Source organism: Podarcis muralis, chromosome 12 (genome assembly GCF_964188315.1).
Source record: "Podarcis muralis chromosome 12, rPodMur119.hap1.1, whole genome shotgun sequence".
In the NCBI taxonomy this organism is placed as follows: domain Eukaryota; kingdom Metazoa; phylum Chordata; class Lepidosauria; order Squamata; family Lacertidae; genus Podarcis; species Podarcis muralis.
In genome coordinates, this window is record NC_135666.1 from 57,915,834 (window position 1) to 57,935,010 (window position 19,177).

General features: G+C 43.2%; 2 protein-coding genes across 5 annotated transcripts in view; both read right to left on the minus strand.

Moving 5' to 3' along the window:
* LOC114606997 (amphiphysin) overlaps positions 1-19,177 on the minus strand; it is an 87,556-nt gene that overhangs the window by 11,994 nt on the left and 56,385 nt on the right. For 2 of the 4 annotated variants that reach the window (XM_028749680.2, XM_028749681.2), the window contains exons 6-16: positions 17,199-17,306; positions 17,071-17,094; positions 15,829-15,914; positions 14,920-14,995; positions 14,310-14,392; positions 11,613-11,754; positions 8,983-9,111; positions 8,029-8,136; positions 5,518-5,541; positions 3,801-3,824; positions 1,235-1,267 (exon numbers count right to left, since the gene is read on the minus strand). In XM_028749680.2, coding sequence (XP_028605513.2) covers positions 1,235-1,267; positions 3,801-3,824; positions 5,518-5,541; positions 8,029-8,136; positions 8,983-9,111; positions 11,613-11,754; positions 14,310-14,392; positions 14,920-14,995; positions 15,829-15,914; positions 17,071-17,094; positions 17,199-17,306 — 837 coding nt within the window. The remainder of the gene's footprint in view (positions 1-1,234; positions 1,268-3,800; positions 3,825-5,517; positions 5,542-8,028; positions 8,137-8,982; positions 9,112-11,612; positions 11,755-14,309; positions 14,393-14,919; positions 14,996-15,828; positions 15,915-17,070; positions 17,095-17,198; positions 17,307-19,177) is intronic. The other 2 variants (XM_028749682.2, XM_028749683.2) reach the window with 1 other exon arrangement.
* On the minus strand, positions 1,277-3,789 carry LOC144324957 (uncharacterized). The gene has a single exon (XM_077916523.1). The coding sequence runs from the start codon at positions 3,518-3,520 to the stop codon at positions 1,769-1,771; it is 1,752 nt and encodes a 583-aa protein (XP_077772649.1). The 5' UTR covers positions 3,521-3,789; the 3' UTR covers positions 1,277-1,768.

Genomic DNA, 19,177 nt, shown 5'->3' on the forward strand with positions numbered 1-19,177 from the left:
GCAAGCCTCTTTGAAGATGGTGTGATCGAAAGGTAGGTTATAAAACTTAACTAGCTGGTAAAAAATGAGACCCGGTAGTTTAGTGGATTTGATGCGAGATGGCAAACTTCAAACCGCTTTTCTTTTGCGAGCAGTTTTATGACCATAGCCATGCTAATTAACATTCATACAGGCAAAGAAGGTGTGGGAAAACTGATGAAAATGTTAAATACCTGAATTTGAATGTGATTTAATCAAGTAATTACTATATTTCTAGATTGCCGTTCAGAAAAATGGATTCCAGGGCATTGAATTAGAGGCATAAATAAAAATTATTCATGCTGAATGCAATACAGTTAAACAACAAGCTCCATACAAACAGCACAGAACCAACAAAGCTCTGAAACTATAAAACAGGCCACATGCCAGGCGGAAGCAAGTTTGAAAGGAAGCTACTAGCCAAACACATTTTCAAACAAATACCCAAGCCAACTGCCAGAAGTGAGGGCCAACAGCAGGTCAATAATAACTCAGATGGTATCAGTGAAGTTAACTCTTTATTCAAGAAAGGAAACAGCTCAGGAGGCCAGGCCTAGTGAGCACAGCAGCTCTTCCTGGTAGATATTCCCTAATGAAGCAGTTGTGGGGACCAAAGGTCTTCCCACATTTCCCCATGTCTCCTCCTCCACCAGGTCCTTCCCAAGCAATCTGAGACATCATCACCTTGTCTGTCTCTGCTCCACCCTCTTCCTATTTCTCCTGGCCCTGGGAGACCAATGGGGAAGGGAGCTGGTCACAGCAGGAGGGGGAGACTCCCTGGCTTCTTCAGCAGCCTGTCTCAACTCTGCCTCTTGCCTCCCCTCCTCTCCAGTCTCTGCTTCTGCACTGCTCTCTGTCCCAGCCTCTTCCTGCTCACTCAACCCTGTTGCCTCTTCAGCTTCTGACACCATCTCCTCCCAGTCTGCTCTCTCTTCTCCCTTTGACCACTCCTCATTGTCCCACCATCAATCCCTGGCTCTGAGCCTTCTTTCCTCGGGGGCTCCCCAACTGGTGCCTCCCACCACCCCTCAGCATCCAGCTGGTCCATGACCAACCTATTTACAATCTACATTTGCATTAGCTTTATGCCATTGAGCATGATATTGCTAACCTGAAAATAGTACATTATACATCTTTCATCCCATTGCTCCCAAATTCCAGTCCTCTTTCTGGTCTCAAGAGGACATGCTCTCTTTTAAACAATGTGACTTCTTACCTGTGTGAATCCATTAAAGGCGCTGCTGGATGCCTGAGCAGAATTGGAAATCAGAACAAAATGGTTGTTAGTCTTGCATTCAGATAAAAAAAAGGAGTAAATAATGTTTTTTCAAACTCTTGCTTGCACATTACAAAAAGCACAATTAAAAAAAATCAAAAATATAAAAAGTGAAGGGAAAGAGTGACACTTCTGACAAGCAGTATGAAGCTATGTTAAATGGCTAAAAAAATAAGAAAAAGAAAAGAATAGTGATTCACATTAAAGAGTTTGAAAAGACTGGAGGTTCATGTATCATATTAGAAAACACAAAATTCAAAAATAACGAGACATGGTAAAATCAGATGGTGTGTTCAACAGCCAACCTCTTTCTGGTCAGCCAGTAGAACTATGTGGTTGAACTCTGCCAAATTTGGCATGTTCGTATGACCATTAAGTTAGCAAAAGAGGGCAAAGGGGGAAAACATAAAAGAAGGACTGTCCATAAAACACAAGGTTATATATATGTATATATGACCTAAGGAACTCTCATTTCTAGACTATGCTACACACTGGGGTAGGTACCTCTTCTTTATCAGCCTCTATTTCCTGGTACAACAATCCATATCTCCGGTTAGCAATTTCATCTTCAGATAAATCTGAGCTGTTGGTCTCATTGTCTTTGGGACTAGTTGAGCTCTCGGTGCTAGCATTTCTGGAATTTCCCATTTGGAACAGGAACATAGGCCTACCTATCTCCTTGCTTGTTCCACAGCTGCTAACATTTGCCTGTTCCCCAGATGTTCCTTGCTTTAAAGGTGCCTCCTGATTCTGATGACTTGGTGTCACACCCACAGCTCCCCAGGAGTTATCTATACCTCCCAAATCTTGCGTAGACCACTTATCATTAAAACTTGGCCAGGAAATCTCCACGTTTCCATCCACGGTGTCTTGTTTGGGAGGAAAGGGCCAGTCATCAAACCCATTTGTCTCGCTAGAAAACCCCCAGGAATCAGTATTAACTGTTGGATCCCAATTGGCTTGCCAGGGATCTGTTTCCAACGCTTCAGGGCAACTAACATGACTATTAAGTTCTTCGGCCACACAAAATGCTTCCCTGTTTACAAATTTATCTTCCACATCACCTAGCCAAGAATTATCAAGGTTTGCACCAGCTGCATCAGCAGAACCAGGCGGCAGAACCATCTCCTTCTCAAAGGGCATCAAGGTAGCTTGACATTCACCCGTCATATTACTCTTTTGAGGGCGGCTGCTGCTGCTATGGTCTTCAATCTCTTCTGCACCACATATCTCATCATCACACACAAGATTTCCAACCTCTGCAGTAGATTTGTCTCTGACATCTAGGTCAGCCAGTCCCGTAATACCTGCCATTTCTCTTTCCTGTGTGCATTTGGTGGCTGTATTCCCAGAAAGTGGCAAGCCACCCACACACTCTCTTCCTTGATCCCGATTCCAGGGACCGAAACCATTTTCAGGTTCAGACCCACTATATTCTACAGATTTACCGTCACTCACCTCACACCCCAACCCTAAGTTCACTACATCCTCAGCATCTCTTTCTCTTGTCCCTGAAAGCAGAGCATCCCCATTAAATTCTATGCCAAATTCCTGAAGGTAACTGCCAGCAGTTATCTCTCCTTGCCCATTGTTATGTTCTGAATCCCCGATAGACTCTATCTCAGTGCTTTTTAGGGTTTCATGGTCTCCTAAGGCCTCAAGATGTCTTATTTCAGTGTAGCCTTTATCTCTCTCTTCAAACTCCTCTGTGTAGTCTAGTTTCTTGAGGCTAACATCTCCAGTTTCTACCTTTTCACATGGCTCCACATTTGCCCACAAAGACTCTTCTGTTTCCTGCTTCTCTTCTTCTGACTTTGCCACATTAAACGGGTCTCCATCCAAAAAGCTATCAGTTCCCACTGTAGGCCTCTCAGCCAAAGTTTCGCTCACTAAAGGCTTGTTAGTCTCCACCAAATCTGTTCCACTGTCTGCAACGTGACTAGTGTCCAAGTAGGGTTCCGGGAAAGTGGTTTGGTTTTCATCTACGGAAGCTGTCCAAGATGCACCATCTTCTTGCTCGCCTACAGCAGGCCAAGTAGTAGTAGCCAGTGCAACAGATGATGCTGTTGAGGTTTGCTCTGCCTCAGGGAAAGGCAAAGGAAGACCTGCAGCTCTTTCCTGGCTCTCACTGGCTGCACTACCATCTAGGCCCAAGTTGAGCGAGCCTAGATCAGTTTGGGGTTTGTTAACATCTTCTGTTGACCAACTGTTTGGGTTTTCCTCCATGACCAGGTTACACAAGGAAAGACTTTTTGAAGAATCAGGCTTTAGGCAGACAGAAAAGCAAAGAAAAAAACAAGATGAAAAAGATAAAGGTGGTCTTGATGAGAAAACACAAAATTCAGTATTTTACTACGGCAACTTTAGCTTAGAAATGAAATGCGACTGCTAAATTAAGGAATTTAAGCACAGCTTGCAATGTTTGTGGGAGAAACATATATTTGGAGACAGTAGCTATCTATCTAAAGAGAAGCTTTGGCGGGTGAAAGAGAGAAGTTCGGCTTACCGGCTGCACCAGTTCATTGCTTGTCTGTACAGAAGAAAACCAAATCAATAAAACTAGGATTGAGCTAGTCTTTCTGATTTTGTGTTATGCCACACTCCCCATGGCAGCCATTCTGTGTTATGCCATGCCCACTGCATGGTAGCCATTTTATGAGTGACACCCCCAGCACTCTCTCAAAATTCAAAATGTGCCCACTAATCCAAAAAGGTTGCCAGCCCCTGCCATATGGCATAGCAATGATAGGAACTGCTTCCACGCACCCAGTGCTCCTATTTGTAGGTGATCAGGGTCCTCAACAATCTTGGGGGTTCCCTTTTGGGGTGTCCTAGTTTTTTACTTTTTGAAATATGGCAACCCTAATATAGCATAGCACACCTGGTTTGAGTCAAGCCCCATTCCATCCCAAATCTCACTGGGTAACCCAAACCAATCTTTATCTTTCAGCCTCCCAGGACTTTTTTGGAGGATAAAATGAAATGGTTGTAAGGATTTTCTCACGAGAAGCTTCAAGAGAGAAATTTCGCTTCCCACAATGTACACCACATTTCATGCCACTTTCCATGCCAGTAATTACCATCCTAACCATATAAAGAGACCAGTTTTATACAGCCAAATCCATGCACTACAACTAAATTTGAATGGGTCCACATGGTTGTGATTTGTAACACTAGACGAACTAAGACAAATTTCCCTTGTGTTCTTGGTAAAGAAGGTTCATTCAGAATTGTTCAAAGCCAAGACTTAATAAGTCCAAGAAAATAATCAGACTGAGTTTCAGATTCTACAGCACTAATATGGTTGAAGTAATCGCTGCATTTACTGCAACTGAAGAGAAAGTCTGGGTTGAAGGGGAGGAAGACACACAACATGGTGGGGAGCCCCAGTTTCTACCCACCACTCAGTTTTTCTGGGTTCCCCCCTATTTGTTCCTGAAAAATTGGGGAGAGGGGGAAATGGGGGGGGGGGGGGTTTGAGAAAAAAACAGGATTTTCTCTTGGTCCACCCCACCCCCCGGCCTTCACATTTCTGGAAAGATTATTAATGTGCAAGTTATTAACCTTTCCAAACCAATTCTGGAGAAATTGTTTCTTATTTAAAGCAGGGATGCTTTCCTTTCCCTAGTAAATAATACTACACGTTTGCTACCATAGGCCAATTACAGATATCTCATCCCACTATGTGAAGACAATTTCAAAGCTTCTGGGTATATAGAAATGCAGGCACAGAAAACCTCTCAGGAAGATCCAACATCATATCAGCAGGTTTATTAGAACCCTTCCTTCCTCCCTCCCCTCCTCCTGCCCTTCAGTCGTCTCCAAAGCCCCCCCCCCCAAGTCCTCTGGAGCAGATTTGGGGTGCAAACAAGCGGGCAGAGGAGGCGGCAGGATGGAGGGGAAAAGGAAAGTCCTATTTGTGCAAGCAAAAGTCCATTGTTCAAACAGGACACCAGAGCAGGATGTCACCCTTGGTCTTTCCACCTCCAAATCTAACAACATTCTTATTTTACATAACTGCATTTTCACCCAGTCATCCTGTTACTCGTTTATTTCCCCTCCTCTGTCTCCCTCTGCTGTCAAAATTTAGACTACAAACTCCTCAGGGCTGAAACCCATCCTTTCTTCTCATGCCGATACATAAAACACCTTGCATACTAATGGCGCCGTAGAAATAAACAACAATAAAAGCACAACGTGCAAAGATATAGAAACCAACTTACCGTCCATAAATCCCAGGGAAGCGTCTGAGAACAGGGGAAAGAAGGACAGTGTTGAAAACCTCATTTGTACACCCTGTTATGTGCTGCAAAGCATAATTAGACAGTAGCATGGTTATTCATGTGCTCTATAGAGTTCAGCATAGCATTCTCTTATGGGAGGGGGCAGTGTGTTTATAAGGCAATTCACAAATTTCTGTTTGCTTGGTTCACTGAGTTCAGAGCACCAGGAAAAACAGATTCAGACTCTACTTTTTAAAGGCATAATTCTGCGGGAAGTGAAGCCCTACGGGAATAGTCACCGCTCAAGAGGACAACTGCAGAACTTAGTGCCAGTTCATAACATTATATTTTAAGATGTATGCCAAAATATTTCAAGCATTGACCTAAAAAGTAATACAATTAGCACCCACTGCCACATGCTGGAACACACAGACACACCCCAGGAGCTACAATCAATATATATTGCCACAGCAAATTATTTAGGCCTGATTGATTATTTCCAAATTTGCAGGACTGCATAGGTATGTTGAGACGCACAAGGGAAGCACAAGCAAATCCTGTAACTGATTGGCAGAATTGCCAACTACTAGAGGTGCCACGCAAGACCCGTTCTGCATTTGTAAGACATCAATTGTTTAGTGTGGCAGCTCCTACACTTTGGGACCTCTTTGGCTACTGAGATCAATACATCACTGTATTCTTTTTGGTGACTGCTAAAAACATTCCTGTTTAGACAAGCCTGCTTCAAAAGTTGGGGCAATTTTAATCTGTTTTTAGTAGTATTTCAACTTTTGTATTCTTGTTCCAATTTTACTGTTTTTATCTTTTTGTAAACTGCTTTGAGGCACTTTTTTTCCCAATCAAGAGATGTATAAAACTTTATGAAACAAATAAATTATGAAATAGTCTACTCCATTTTCTTTATGTACTAAAAACCTGTACTATCAGACAGAAGCTTCTCTTTGCAGTTTGTTACAAAGCATCCCAAGTTGATTTTCAGTTTCTTAAAATAGTCCTTCACTGACTCACAAGCAAAACGGCAACTTGGATCATGTCAAACAATTTTCTGATGTGCAAAAAAGGGCAATACAGTACAATAAATTTTGACTTGTTCAGGCTTCTCAAGTTCAAGGCCCTCGATTTCTACTCCTCTGCTCATGCATCTTATGTAAATAGCTCCTCTATATGGCCTGAGCCCAGGATCTCTTAAGGACAGTCTCTTCCTGTCTCAGCCTGTCTGCTCCTTAAGATCTTCAGGGCAGGTTCTTCTCAATGGAAGTGGAGGAGCCGGTGATTGTCATGTAGGAGAGCGGGCCTTAGTGACTTTGTCTAAACTACAGATAACAGATTTGTTCTTCAGGAATTTCGATAACTGTTTTCCAAAGCCATCTCCATGTGCAGAGTTTTAAATATTAAAATATCATCCATCATGTCCATCCTCTGCACTTCATAAGGATGAAAATGTGTTTGAAAAATACGAAACACTCAGCTGTCAAATGCACTTTAATCAATATCTGTCTGTCAACTCCTGTGAATGTCTAACTGTGTGAGGAGGAGTTCTAATGCTCTAATAACAGACAAGATTATTAGGGGAACTGGAATATCAGCACTGGAGTTTACTTCAAACTCTCTGTCAAAGACTAAAGACATATACTGGAAAACAGGAGAATTTTTTTTTGTCAGGAGGAGGGAGCAGAGGCAAAAGAACAAGCAGGATATAGCAAAAAAAGAAAAGGAGAGAGAATTCTGTCTCAGGAATGTGAAGTTCTGGTATGGTAAAGCTGTTTAAATACAGAAGAGTATTAAATACAGAAGAATTTTGTAGAAAATCAGATGGATCATTTTTACTAGGAATAATATAGACCCATCTACATGGACAGAGAAAAATACAGTAGTAACACTCATTTCAATTATGCTCTATAAGACTCACTTTTGCCTCCTAAAAAGTAAGGGGAAATGTGTGTGCATCTTATGGAGCGAATGCAGGCTGCGCAGCTATCCCAGAAGCCAGAACAGCAAGAGGGATTGCTGCTTTCGCTGCGCAGCGATCCCTCTTGCTGTTCTGGCTTCTGGGATTCAGAATTTTTTTCTTCCTTGTTTTCCTCCTCCAAAAACTAGGTGCGTCTTATGGTCTGGTGCGTCTTATAGAGCGAAAAACACGGTATTCTTCATAGTGAGATCTGCAAAGTAGCTATGGCAAATTGACGTTGTCCTGAAGTACAGTCAGCAAGATCTGCGAACATGCAGTTTGCACATTCCTTTAGAGATCATTCTAAGACGCAGTTTATATGCGATCCAGAGGAGCACAATTGCTCCCTCATCATTCTTGCTCCCATGCCATACCCGGTCTCTGCCAATAAGTTTGGGCCAGATTGCATGGTCGCATATTTCCCGAATTCCACATTTTCTTGGTGCCTTCATGGAGCTGTGGTGCATCCACAACCCTGATTATGGGGTGGATGGCTTCATAACTGTACATATTTTTACAAATATTTCATACGGAAAGCCTACCTGAGACATTGGTGAATGGGTTACCACGGTAGCTGCTGCATCGGGTTTAAACGGATCGAAGTCTAGGTCTAACAAAGACTCTTCTTTTTTAGCTTCAGGAACTTCATTCTGTTAGGGCAGGGGAAAACACTGAACAACCACATCTTTACAATTTTTTAAAATTAAAACACATTTATTCAAAAGTTACAATTCAGCTTTGTCCACTGCCATAATACCACAGAGCGATTACCCAATCCTCAATCCCTCAACCACCTCTTTACAAACTATGCTTTATTGCCACCTCTCCCTCAAATGCAAGTTTATTGCTTGCATTTACAAACTGCTTTTGTATGAAAAGTATCCACAATAATGAAGATTATGTAAAACAAAATTGACAGTATAAGGAACTTAGCACGTTAGACTGTGGGCTGATCCACACTTGCCTTTCCCCTGATCTTTTCACACTTTAAAGCTCCGTGTCCAAGTGGCCCATATTTTCGCCCCAGAGCTTTCTCTGTGAAAACCTGCTCTTTAGTGCTCTACTGGAGCAAACAGCAGTCTGTGGAAAAACAGAATTGATGTTTGCTCCGGTTGAGCACTAAAGAGCAGATTTTTTCTGGGGAAAGCTCTGGAGCAACAAATAACATGCTCAGAGCTTTGAAGCGTGGACTTGTGCCTGGAAAGAGCAGAGTAAAAAGTAAGTGTGGCTAAGTCCTGAGGCCAAATACTTTTTCTGAGCACCTGGAGAGGCTCTTCTCTTTCCTGTTACACAGCTGCTATGGAATCAACTCTGCAACCACTCCCAATCACATCTAGAGGGCCACAGGTTCTCCATCAGCCAAGAAATACACAGATTAGCTCCTTAACTCACAGTCTCAGGATTGTTGTAGGTATAAACAGGGACTATCCCAGAGACTATAACTGGGAGAGGTGTCCTGAAGCTGTTAAGGAACAGCTTTTGAGGCCCTGACTCACCTGTGAAGGAGTTGTCACATTTATTTCTGGAACAAAATTGTCATCAAATAAGCTGATGATATTCTCCTGCTGCAGTTCTTTTGTTGGTGTGAGTTTAGGTAGCGGTGGAACTGGAGGTCCTTTCCTCAGCTAAACAAAAAAACAATCACATTATCTTTATGGCAAAGATTCAGATAATTTGTGTCAGGGATAAAATAAACACAAATCTGTCAACGTTTCAAGGCTGGGACTGATCAGCCCTGCATCATTTTGACTTTAAGACACCACCAAATATCCTAAAACCAAGTGGGAAAGGGGGCACCAAATTTTTGAATTGCACAGGGCACTGCTGAAACTTGAGAGCTCCAAGCCCACCACTGGGAAGTAGAACCGTAGGCAGAATCAATGAAAATCACCTCCCACGTTCCATTTGCAGAAGGCCCTGCAAAATTGAAGGCCCTTGCATTCATGGAATGGGCCCTTGCACAGATAAGAAGCCACCGTTGGATCCCGCTTCCTGATTTTCTTCATCAGGAATGAATTGCCCATGGCCCCTCCAAATGCCGTTGGAATCCCTAACCAAGGTGGTCAGTGGTCAGAAATGATGAGTTGCAGTCCAGCAACATCTGGAGGACCAATTCTCATCGCTGTTCTACACGCCACCCAGTATGATCATTCAGTGTAGAAAAAATACACTAATCTCTAAGTAACTGAACGCATGACATGGCAATTTACTTCTTTAAAGCATATCTAAAGGCATCAAAATCCTGTAAAAATATTAATGCTTGAGAGTGACAGACTCTAGACTGTAAAATAATGACCAATCAAAGTCAGTGGCAATGTTTGACGCTAGGAGAGGAAAACAATGCTAGCATATTTTGCATACTCTCTAGATCTGCGCAGGTCAGAACATTATTATAAATTCCAGCTGGTTGTCCGTGCTCAAGCCAGAATCTCTCCAGCTGCAATGAGCATGCTGTGCTGACACATTTCTTCCAAAGTAGCGGAGAGCCACTGACAAAAGAAATCAAATCACATTTACCCTGCAGGAAAGGAAATTATATTCCTTTTATACCAGGCGGATAAAAATAGCCAAAGTAAATCCACTGTTTGGATTGAAGCCAGATGCAGTTGGCAGCCTTCACCATAGTAATTGTAATGGGGTAACAGTCCTTTTCTTTGTAATGTGATTGAAACGTTTTAGATTTCCTTTGATTTTAAAAAATGAATAAATACCCCCCAAAGTAACCAGATGTCAGTTGGCACATTGCAGTATGGAGGGGTAAGAAAGAGGTGGGCAGATCTCACTATCTCCTCTCCTTTTGACCATCCATCCCTGCTGCCAGCGCAACCATGCCAACTTCCTTTTCTTCCTGTTTGGGCAGGGCAATTTTTCCCAAAATGGTGCCGGTGTCATCATGAGGCTTCTCTGGAGCAGCAACACCAGCACCTTGCTCAAGATGGCGCTGTCCTTGAGAAACCTTATCAGGTTCTCTAGGAACTCTGGTCTCATCATAAAGGTTCTTCCCTGACTAGCAAAGGAAGTGGAAGAGCAAAGGTTCAACAAACATAGCTATCACACCAGTTGGGGGCTGAGGATGGGGGACAAATGGAGAACAAAGGCGGATAAGTGATGGGAGTCAGATTTCTAACTCTCATTTCAGGAAGTGATAAGACAAGGGCTCCCTCTGGACCCTCTTCTCCACACCAATATTTAAAGGTAAAGGTAAAGGTACCCCTGCCCGTACGGGCCAGTCTTGCCAGACTCTAGGGTTGTGCGCTCATCTCACTCTATAGGCCGGGAGCCAGTGCTGTCCGCAGACACTTCCGGGTCACGTGGCCAGCGTGACATCGCTGCTCTGGCAAGCCAGCGCCGCACACGGAACACCGTTTACCTTCCCGCTAGTAAGCGGTCCCTATTTATCTACTTGCACCCGAAGGTGCTTTCGAACTGCTAGGTTGGCAGGCGCTGGGACCGAACGACAGGAGCGCACCCCGCCACAGGGATTCGAACCGCCGACCTTTTGATCGGCAAGTCCTAGGTGCTGAGGCTTTAACCCACAGCGCCACCTGCGTCCCACCAATATTTTGTTGTTGTTGTTTAGTCGTTTAGTCGTGTCCGACTCTTCGTGACCCCATGGACCAGAGCACGCCAGGCACCTCTGTCCTCCACTACCTCCCGCAGTTTGGTCAACCTCATGCTGGTAACCTCGAAAACACTATCCAACCATCTCGTCCTCTGTCGCCCCCTTCTCCTTGTGCCCTCCATCTTTCCCAGCATCAGTGTCTTCTCCAGGGAGTCTTCTCTTCTCATGAGGTGGCCAAAGTACTGGAGCCTCAGCTTCACGATCTGTCCTTCCAGTGAGCACTCAGGTCTGATTTCCTTAAGAATGGATGCATTTGATCTTCTTGCCGTCCATGGGACTCTCAAGAGTCTTCTCCAGCACCATAATTCAAAAGCATCAATTCTTCGGCGATCAGCCTTCTTTATGGTCCAGCTGGACCACCAATATTTAGGTTCTAGTAATTCTGGTGGAAATTAGCTGGTTGTTAACGCCAAGCTTTTAGAAGAACTGGCTAATTTCATTGCTTTTGGCTGGGTTATCCCCTGCCCCCTTTTGGTATTTTCATCTTAATTCTGTTCCTGCTACCTGTGAGGGAGATTTAGGCCGTGCTGGTGCTGGAGAAGGAGGAGCAGCCAATGTATGATTGGGACTTGCTTCAGGGCTATGCAGAGGGGACTCCTCTTCAGGCGGTGATGGAGTTTTTGCAATGCGGAGAGGACCTGAATCGCTAAGAGAATGCAAACCAATATTTTATAAAACATACAATACTGTCGTTTCAACATATTGAACTGCTTTTTGGCTCCCACAAGACACACCCATGAAGTCTGCATGTTTCCGTCTACAATGTGTACATTTGGTTCCTTATGTGATAGTACGATGGATTAAATCCTGGGGTACCAATCCTAAATTGTCTAGATGTCTAAGATCTCTGTTTTCTAGAACTCTGAAAATTCTCTCATTTGTTAGAATTTTGTGTGTGTTCTCCCAGCTCATTTGTTATCTCTTTAGGACCCAACACTGTATCTGAAAATGAGAACTAAAGTTATTTCTGAATGTCTTCAACTATCACCAAGCTCACTACTAATTCCATCCACACTCATCTAGCAAGCGAAGGGTTTGGGAATGGAAGGGTGTGGCCTGAGAGCCTTGTGCAGAGGTGTGCTAACTAAGAGAGGAGACAGAGGGAGAAACTGGTCTTTCCTTTCACAAGTGAGAGACAAAAAATCCTCACATCTTTCCCAGACCCTCTGTGCTTCCGAGAGGACTGAATGGAGAGGTGGCCGCCTTGTCTCCTTTGCAGGAAGCACTGACAATGGAAACAGGAAACACACAGGTGTTTCTTCCACTGTATCTGCCCTTCATCAAAGCTTCACGCAAGTCTGGCAAGGCCTTGTCTCCTTCAAACCCAGGGCTGTATGGAGTTGGGGTCTTTTCTCACTGACAGGGCCTTTTGCAGAGAAGATCATGCCTCTCCCTTCAATCTTCTAGGAAGCATGGGAAGGTTGAGGGAGGGACAGGATCTCATGTCACTTCTGCAGATGCCATCATGTCTCAACAAGGGACATCTTTCAATATAAAAGCTATTTAAACCGTTGAGCCAGATCCTCTGTGACTACAGTTCTGTTGTCTAAATTGATGCGGCTAAAGAACAGAAATTATGGAGCCCAACATCTAAGAAACATTGTGCAATCTAACATCAAAGATCTATGATCTGTGAAAACTAATAATGTTGTATTTTGAAGAAGCATACGGCTAGTGCATTCTATAAGCATCCTATTCAGTAAGCTGACACATGGGCTTCAGCACTTCTGTGGAAAACTAAAAGAACACATGATTGACCAGGCCTCAATCATGTTCTCTATACTAAATCAAAGTAAGATTATTCATAAGCTACGAGACACCTTAAGTGTTCACTCACCACCTCTTTCTGTGGAAATATATTTTTTTTCAAAAAGAAAGGATGAGATATTAAAACATTCTTTCCTTTCTATTCTATTTCTCTACAAGTTTTTCAACGAAGCTACAATTCTGTAGGGCTATGCTGAATGTTCTCCAGAGAACACTGTTGGTGCAAAAGCTGGCTTTTGGAGGCAGGTGCGACAGCTGCCTGAATCTACTCATCCACCCTCCAATTTACATTTATTCATGCCTTATTGCTATGATTCAACATCGCTACACACAGTGGCGGAGGAACCCTCTCCGGCACCCGGGGTGGGGCAGCCCTTATGGAGTGCGTGTGCCCTCGGCTGCTCTACAGCTGGGTGGAGGCAGGGGCTATATTGTCACCCCCCTGAGTGGCACCCAAGGTGGACCGCCCCCTCCGCCCCCTTCCTCTGCCCCAGGCACAATCTATCTTGTTTAATCAACCTTCTTCCTGGCTATTTGATCCCATCCAATCAGGACTCATGAAGCTGGTGCCATGATATCACATCCATTTCACAAAGCCAGTTCAGAATGAGGGCAGAAAGCCTTCAAAGGCAGCTGCACTGTAAATACTAAGGCGCCCTTTCACACCTTGAAAAAAATCAGAGGAGAGATGCTCTTCACGGTGTGAAAAATATTTACGAAATGCCCTCTCCTCATTTTGGCTCAACTTGAACATTTTCTAATAGTCTGCAGCTGCCTGTGCCACAGTTAATACTATCATGGTAAACTTGCAAGCACTGTGTAGATACAGAAAGTGCTTATCAAGTTTGTACAGCCATAGTTCAGAGGTTGCATGAAACTATATGGGGATGTGAAAAGAACTGAGCATTGGAACAAAACTTGCAGACACAGAGGAGACCAAAAGGTCGTCCCCCCCTCATCTGATAAAGTGCAAGGAGTTGTGCCAAGCTCCGACTACAGCTTCAGCCAACCCCATCCAGCATGGGCAATGGCCAGGGATGGTGGGAGTTGTCATCTATCAGCAGCTGGAGGGCCACAGCTGTTTGTTACCCACACATTCTTCGAATACCTCACTAGGACTAAGGACTCTCTTCAGCCAAGGAACATGGTGGGTGAAAAAGGTTGCATTACTATAGATGAACACCTGATCTGTTTCTGACGTAACACTACGTAATTGACTGCAGCCATAGCTCTGCCAGCAACTAAAGTCTGCTTCCAACATAAAATAGGGATTGAGGCAAAACCAGGGGAAACATTCGTGTTCAACTGGGGAAAAAAAGAAGTTATCTATTCACAAACTTTGATTAATTTTGTACTGCCAAAAGTTACCAGTTGTATTATTGGATGAATGTGGCTCAGGTCATGCGCAATGCAGTTTGATAGACAATATTTTACCTGGGTGCTCCGAGAATGGTGAAGGCCTTGTCAGCATGTTGCTCTCCCAACTTTGACATCACCTCATAGAGTTTGTGGCATAGCTGAAGCGACAAAAACAGTTGTCGTTTTATAACAGCTACTTTAGGTAGGGTGGGGAGAATAAACTAAAAACCAGATATTTGTTCCACTATGGGACTAAGCTTAGTCACCCTTTTTTAAAAAAATAGGATATTATCACAGTGACACACAACACACGCAGAGTGCAAAGCTTCACACTTAATAGTGAAGATGTGTGTTGCAAATAGTCTTGGGGTTACCCCGGGGCCAATTATCCTAAACCCTCGCTTCTAAAAGCTCTGTCATTTCATTACCACAAGTTCATCAGGGGGCTCTCAACTTAACACAGCAAACTTAAGCAGTAGACAGTGGGAAGCCATTCAAAATAATTACTGCATTCTGCTAGTTTCATTCACTAATGTTAATCATAGTAAAAAGCAATCTTTTTTGTAACAGAAAGGAAAGAGGAAGCAGGGAAAAGATTACATGTGTGCATCTTGGCACCTGCATTTTTAACCTACTTCAAAGGTGTCTGTTGCTTTTCTTCCACAGCGCATTCATTATTACTCACCAAAGCTATTTCTTTGTGAAATTTGGCTTCAAGGCTGGAGATATTTTTGAATGTGTTCACATAAAAGCCAACTCGTCTAAAAGGAGATGACAAGGTAAAAAATGAAAAGGTTGTAAAGAGAAAGAAAAAATAATGAAATGTATTTTTTGTCCAATGCTGTTTCCTCCTATGGCTTTGAAAGTTTCCTACGCCTTTGCAAAAGTATGTACAGTATCCAATTTGGAAATGTAAAAAGGGACCATCTAGATATAACATATACATGGCAACAGATCTTCCCCATCCCCAAATTTCCAGTGTGATGTGACTTAAGGTAAACCTCCTTTAAATACAACCCCAGCACCACTTATCAATGGTGAACCCCACACCAGAGTGATGATGCACCATGGACTGAATGTCAGTGATGGAAAAATGCAAGCCCAAAGTTGCCCATAGGTGCACCATTTGTAACAGATGTATGCTGGATCAAAGAGGGAAATCAGGTCTATTACGCACTGACTATGCTGTGGATTTGCATCTTTGGTGGATTTCCTCTAGGTTCAAGTGAGGAGCATATAAACATTCAATTTTGTCTACGAGTTTCATTTTTGGACTAGACATGCTGCATGTCTACTAACTGGAAAAAAACCCACTGCTGAAATAACTGGTTGTGTTTACTGAAGCTACACAAGTCTCATTAAATCAGACACACACACCCCACCTGCAGCCCTCCAGATGTTTTGGCCGACAACTCCCATGATCCCTAGCGAACAGGACCAGTGGTCAGGGATGATGGGAATTGCAGTCTCAAAACATCTGGAAGGCCGAAGGTTGGGGATGCCTGCATTAAAGCATTACAAAGAGAGGACAGCCTTAGTTCTCTGGGCTTCCATGAAAAGTTGAAGGACACAAAGCACCATCTGCTATAGCTACCTTGACCATAAAGATGGCAGCTCTTCTTGCAAATCAATGTTGAAATCTTCAAACACTTTCTGTGCTTTCTGAAACTCTTCCTCTGCCTAGAAAGAAAATCAAACAGATTGGCACAAATTGGTGCAAAAACAAAAGGGCACTGGATGAAAAAGCAAACAAGTCAATTTCTGGGTGGGTTCTCCTCTGGGCTGGTAATCTTTTAAGGACAGCTGGGAAGTTGGCAGGCAGGCAAGAAGTGCCTTCAACTGAGGAATCAGGTCAGAATCAGCAGCTTGACAGATGAGGTGGAACTTTCTTGGTCCATTGTATCGTTTGACCTTTATATGGCAGCTGCAGTACTGCCTTATGGTATAGCCATCTAGTGAAGTGCTGCAGAAAGGAGGCAATAGTTGCCTCTATTGCAAAGGTGCCATACAGATACAGAGAGTAATGGTCGAACTATAGGAGACATTAATTGTTACCACTGAGACCTTCTCTCCCAATGCATAGACCAGCTTTAGGGCACCTGCGGGGGTGGTGGAAGATGACTGAACTCCACCTCCTCACAGTCCTAATGTTGCTGGGCCCCACCAGCTACAAACTTGATCCTGACTGCTGCCAAGTCCCCAGCATAAGACACCTCCTGCCTATGGGCTGTATCCAACTAGGTTCTACTCAAAGCAGACTCACTGAAATTAATGGACCAATTACTTCCAATGGGTCTACTCTGACTAATTATGAGTTTCTGCTTCAAGGATGTTAACTAGTTTAAACCTTATTGCCTTTGTCCACAAGCCTAATATATATATATATATATATATATATATATATATATATATATATCCACAAGCCTATATATATATATGGCAATTTCACACACTCGTATAATGAAGTGATGGCAGGATTTATCACACATGGCACATATCAAGAAGTATGACACCTCAATGGCGAGAAAGGGTTGCCAGCGTCACTCCAGGAGATTATGCCCATAGCCAGCAAAGGGTCAGGAGAATCCCCCAACCCCTTCTACCCCTCTGGGCCACATGGTACATAAAACCATTTGCACTGCACTGGAGAAGGGGAAAGCACATAAGCCAACACTGGGAACACCAATCTGGCCCTAGGGAAGGCCAACCGTGTCTCTCTAGGCTGGTAAAAGCTCTATGTAAAAGTCTTAGCTCTAGGTCATGACATGGTATGCCAACCATCCACAGCAGTCTAGCACATTCTAGATAAAGCCCATGTTTGTTTGTTTATGCCTACCCTTTTGTTCTGTGGAGTTTGTAGCTTGGGCATTAAAAGAGAAAGAAAGAAGATTTAGCAAGCACTTCTCAAGGAGCAACTTCATACAGAAATTCTGCTGGTGGTTAGAATTTAAAGGCACGTCTTACCTTGGAAATCCTGCCTTCGTCTTTTCTCTTTGAACTCTGCAAGGCTTCCAAATGATGTCTTGCACTGTCATAGTCCACTAGCTTTCTGCTCCGCTTTGCAATACGATTCTACAAACAGTGATACCCAATCAAAACTCGCAGTTCTCCTTATGCACCCGCGTAGTTTAAGATGCAGCTTTTGCGATTTTGAAACGTTCAGTCTTTTTCAAAAAAACATTTATATCTTTTTCTCCTATCCCTTAAGAACTAAGCTTCACCTACATTCTTCTTGTTTTTAAACTCAGATACCGCTGGTAAAATAAAATGCATAGCTTTCTTTCGTCAACATTTTAAAGGTGAATTTCTAAATTCCCACATCAGATTCACTCAAAGGCATTCTAGAACATACTGCCACAAAACTTATTTAAAACTTCAAAGAGCTACCCTGAGCCTAATCTTGCGCTATGTATATTAATCAGCAAAGTGAATATTCTGTCAAAGTCAATAGATTTAGATGGCTCCTCTGCACTAAGCAATAACAACCAAATCCCATTTTGACATATGTTTGTGGCTTAGTTAATTAATACTGTAGCCTGACATCAGCCCCAGTTGGGCCTCTCATTAAAGAGATCAGGATTCTGCCTGGAATCTGTTTTCCACAAATAGGCCATTACCTGCTACAATAAGGTATTATCAGTAGGACCCTTTCTACAGAGAGAGAGAAAAATCAATACAGCAAATACAGAGAGAAATACAGAAAAGTATAAAACAGAAATAAGCAGAAGAAGAGATTAGAAAACAATTCCAAAAAAATAAGCCCCGGCACCATGTTGGGAGCAGGGGGGGAAGGCAGGTTTTCAACTGTCAGCAAACAGAGAGTAAAAGGTCTTTAATTTGCAGCGTTTTCCACATTCTCTAAACTTGCAGCCTGGAGACTTCACAGAAAAGACAAGGCACACAACAAGTGAAACAAAACTCCACGTACACCAATCCATACAGCAAATGCTAACATTGATGTCACACAGATGTCAAACACATGAGAAATGTATTTCATTTCCGTTCTTAAGCTGAAACCATTCTTATCCTGAGACGAGCTTTCACTAATGGGGCCTCCCACTGCGTACGCACCTCTGGCGCACGATTTCCGTTCGCATCTGGGGGCAAAGTTTGCAACCAGGAGCAGCTCCTTCCAAGTTAGCGGAGGTCGCAACCTGAAGCGTTCACAACCAGAGGTACCACTGTACCAAAGCTAGTTCCATGAAAGTCCTTCAGGAAAACTTTGAAAATGAACTAAAAATTTTGCTAATCCAGATGGGCCTTTCACACCAGCCCTGCCAGCACTATAAGATGAAGTGTCCAAGAGTACTACTCTACATAGGGCAGTGCTATGTCTGGTCCAAGTCTGGTTAAAAATAAGGAAGGGAGGAGATCAGAGGCCTTGACTTTCCTCTCAATAGCACCTGGAGAGCAGACGGAGCGTGCCCATAGCTCACCTGGTCACACACTGTCTTCCCTACTACAGTGAGTGTATTGTATTTCCATGTAAATTACAGCAATTAGTTTCAAATTTAATGAAAAAGGTTGTCCTTTTTTAGTGATATGTAAGCTGTCACCATACTTTGATATCAATTTCCAAGCCCCTATCCGTGGGCCCACTAGTGAGATCACTTAGGTTGGCAGGCCTAGGTCTCTCAGCAGATGCCTCACACTTTCGCAAGTGGAAATTCCTCCAAATGAATAACAAATGGCCTTTAAATAGGATTAAAAGACCCATTTGTTTAGAACAGCCCCTGTTGTTGTTTTTTAAAGAGTATTTGTTGGATAAAGAATGAGCATTTGTTGTATCACGCTGCCTTGTGAGCTTTGACGCTTTAAAAAAGCTCTGCATAAAATACCTTAAATAATATAAAAATAATGAACAAGCATTGCTTGATAGACCTAGATAACTGAAGAGATATGGGGGGGGGGAGCTAATCGTGTTTAGTGCACCCCACTACATG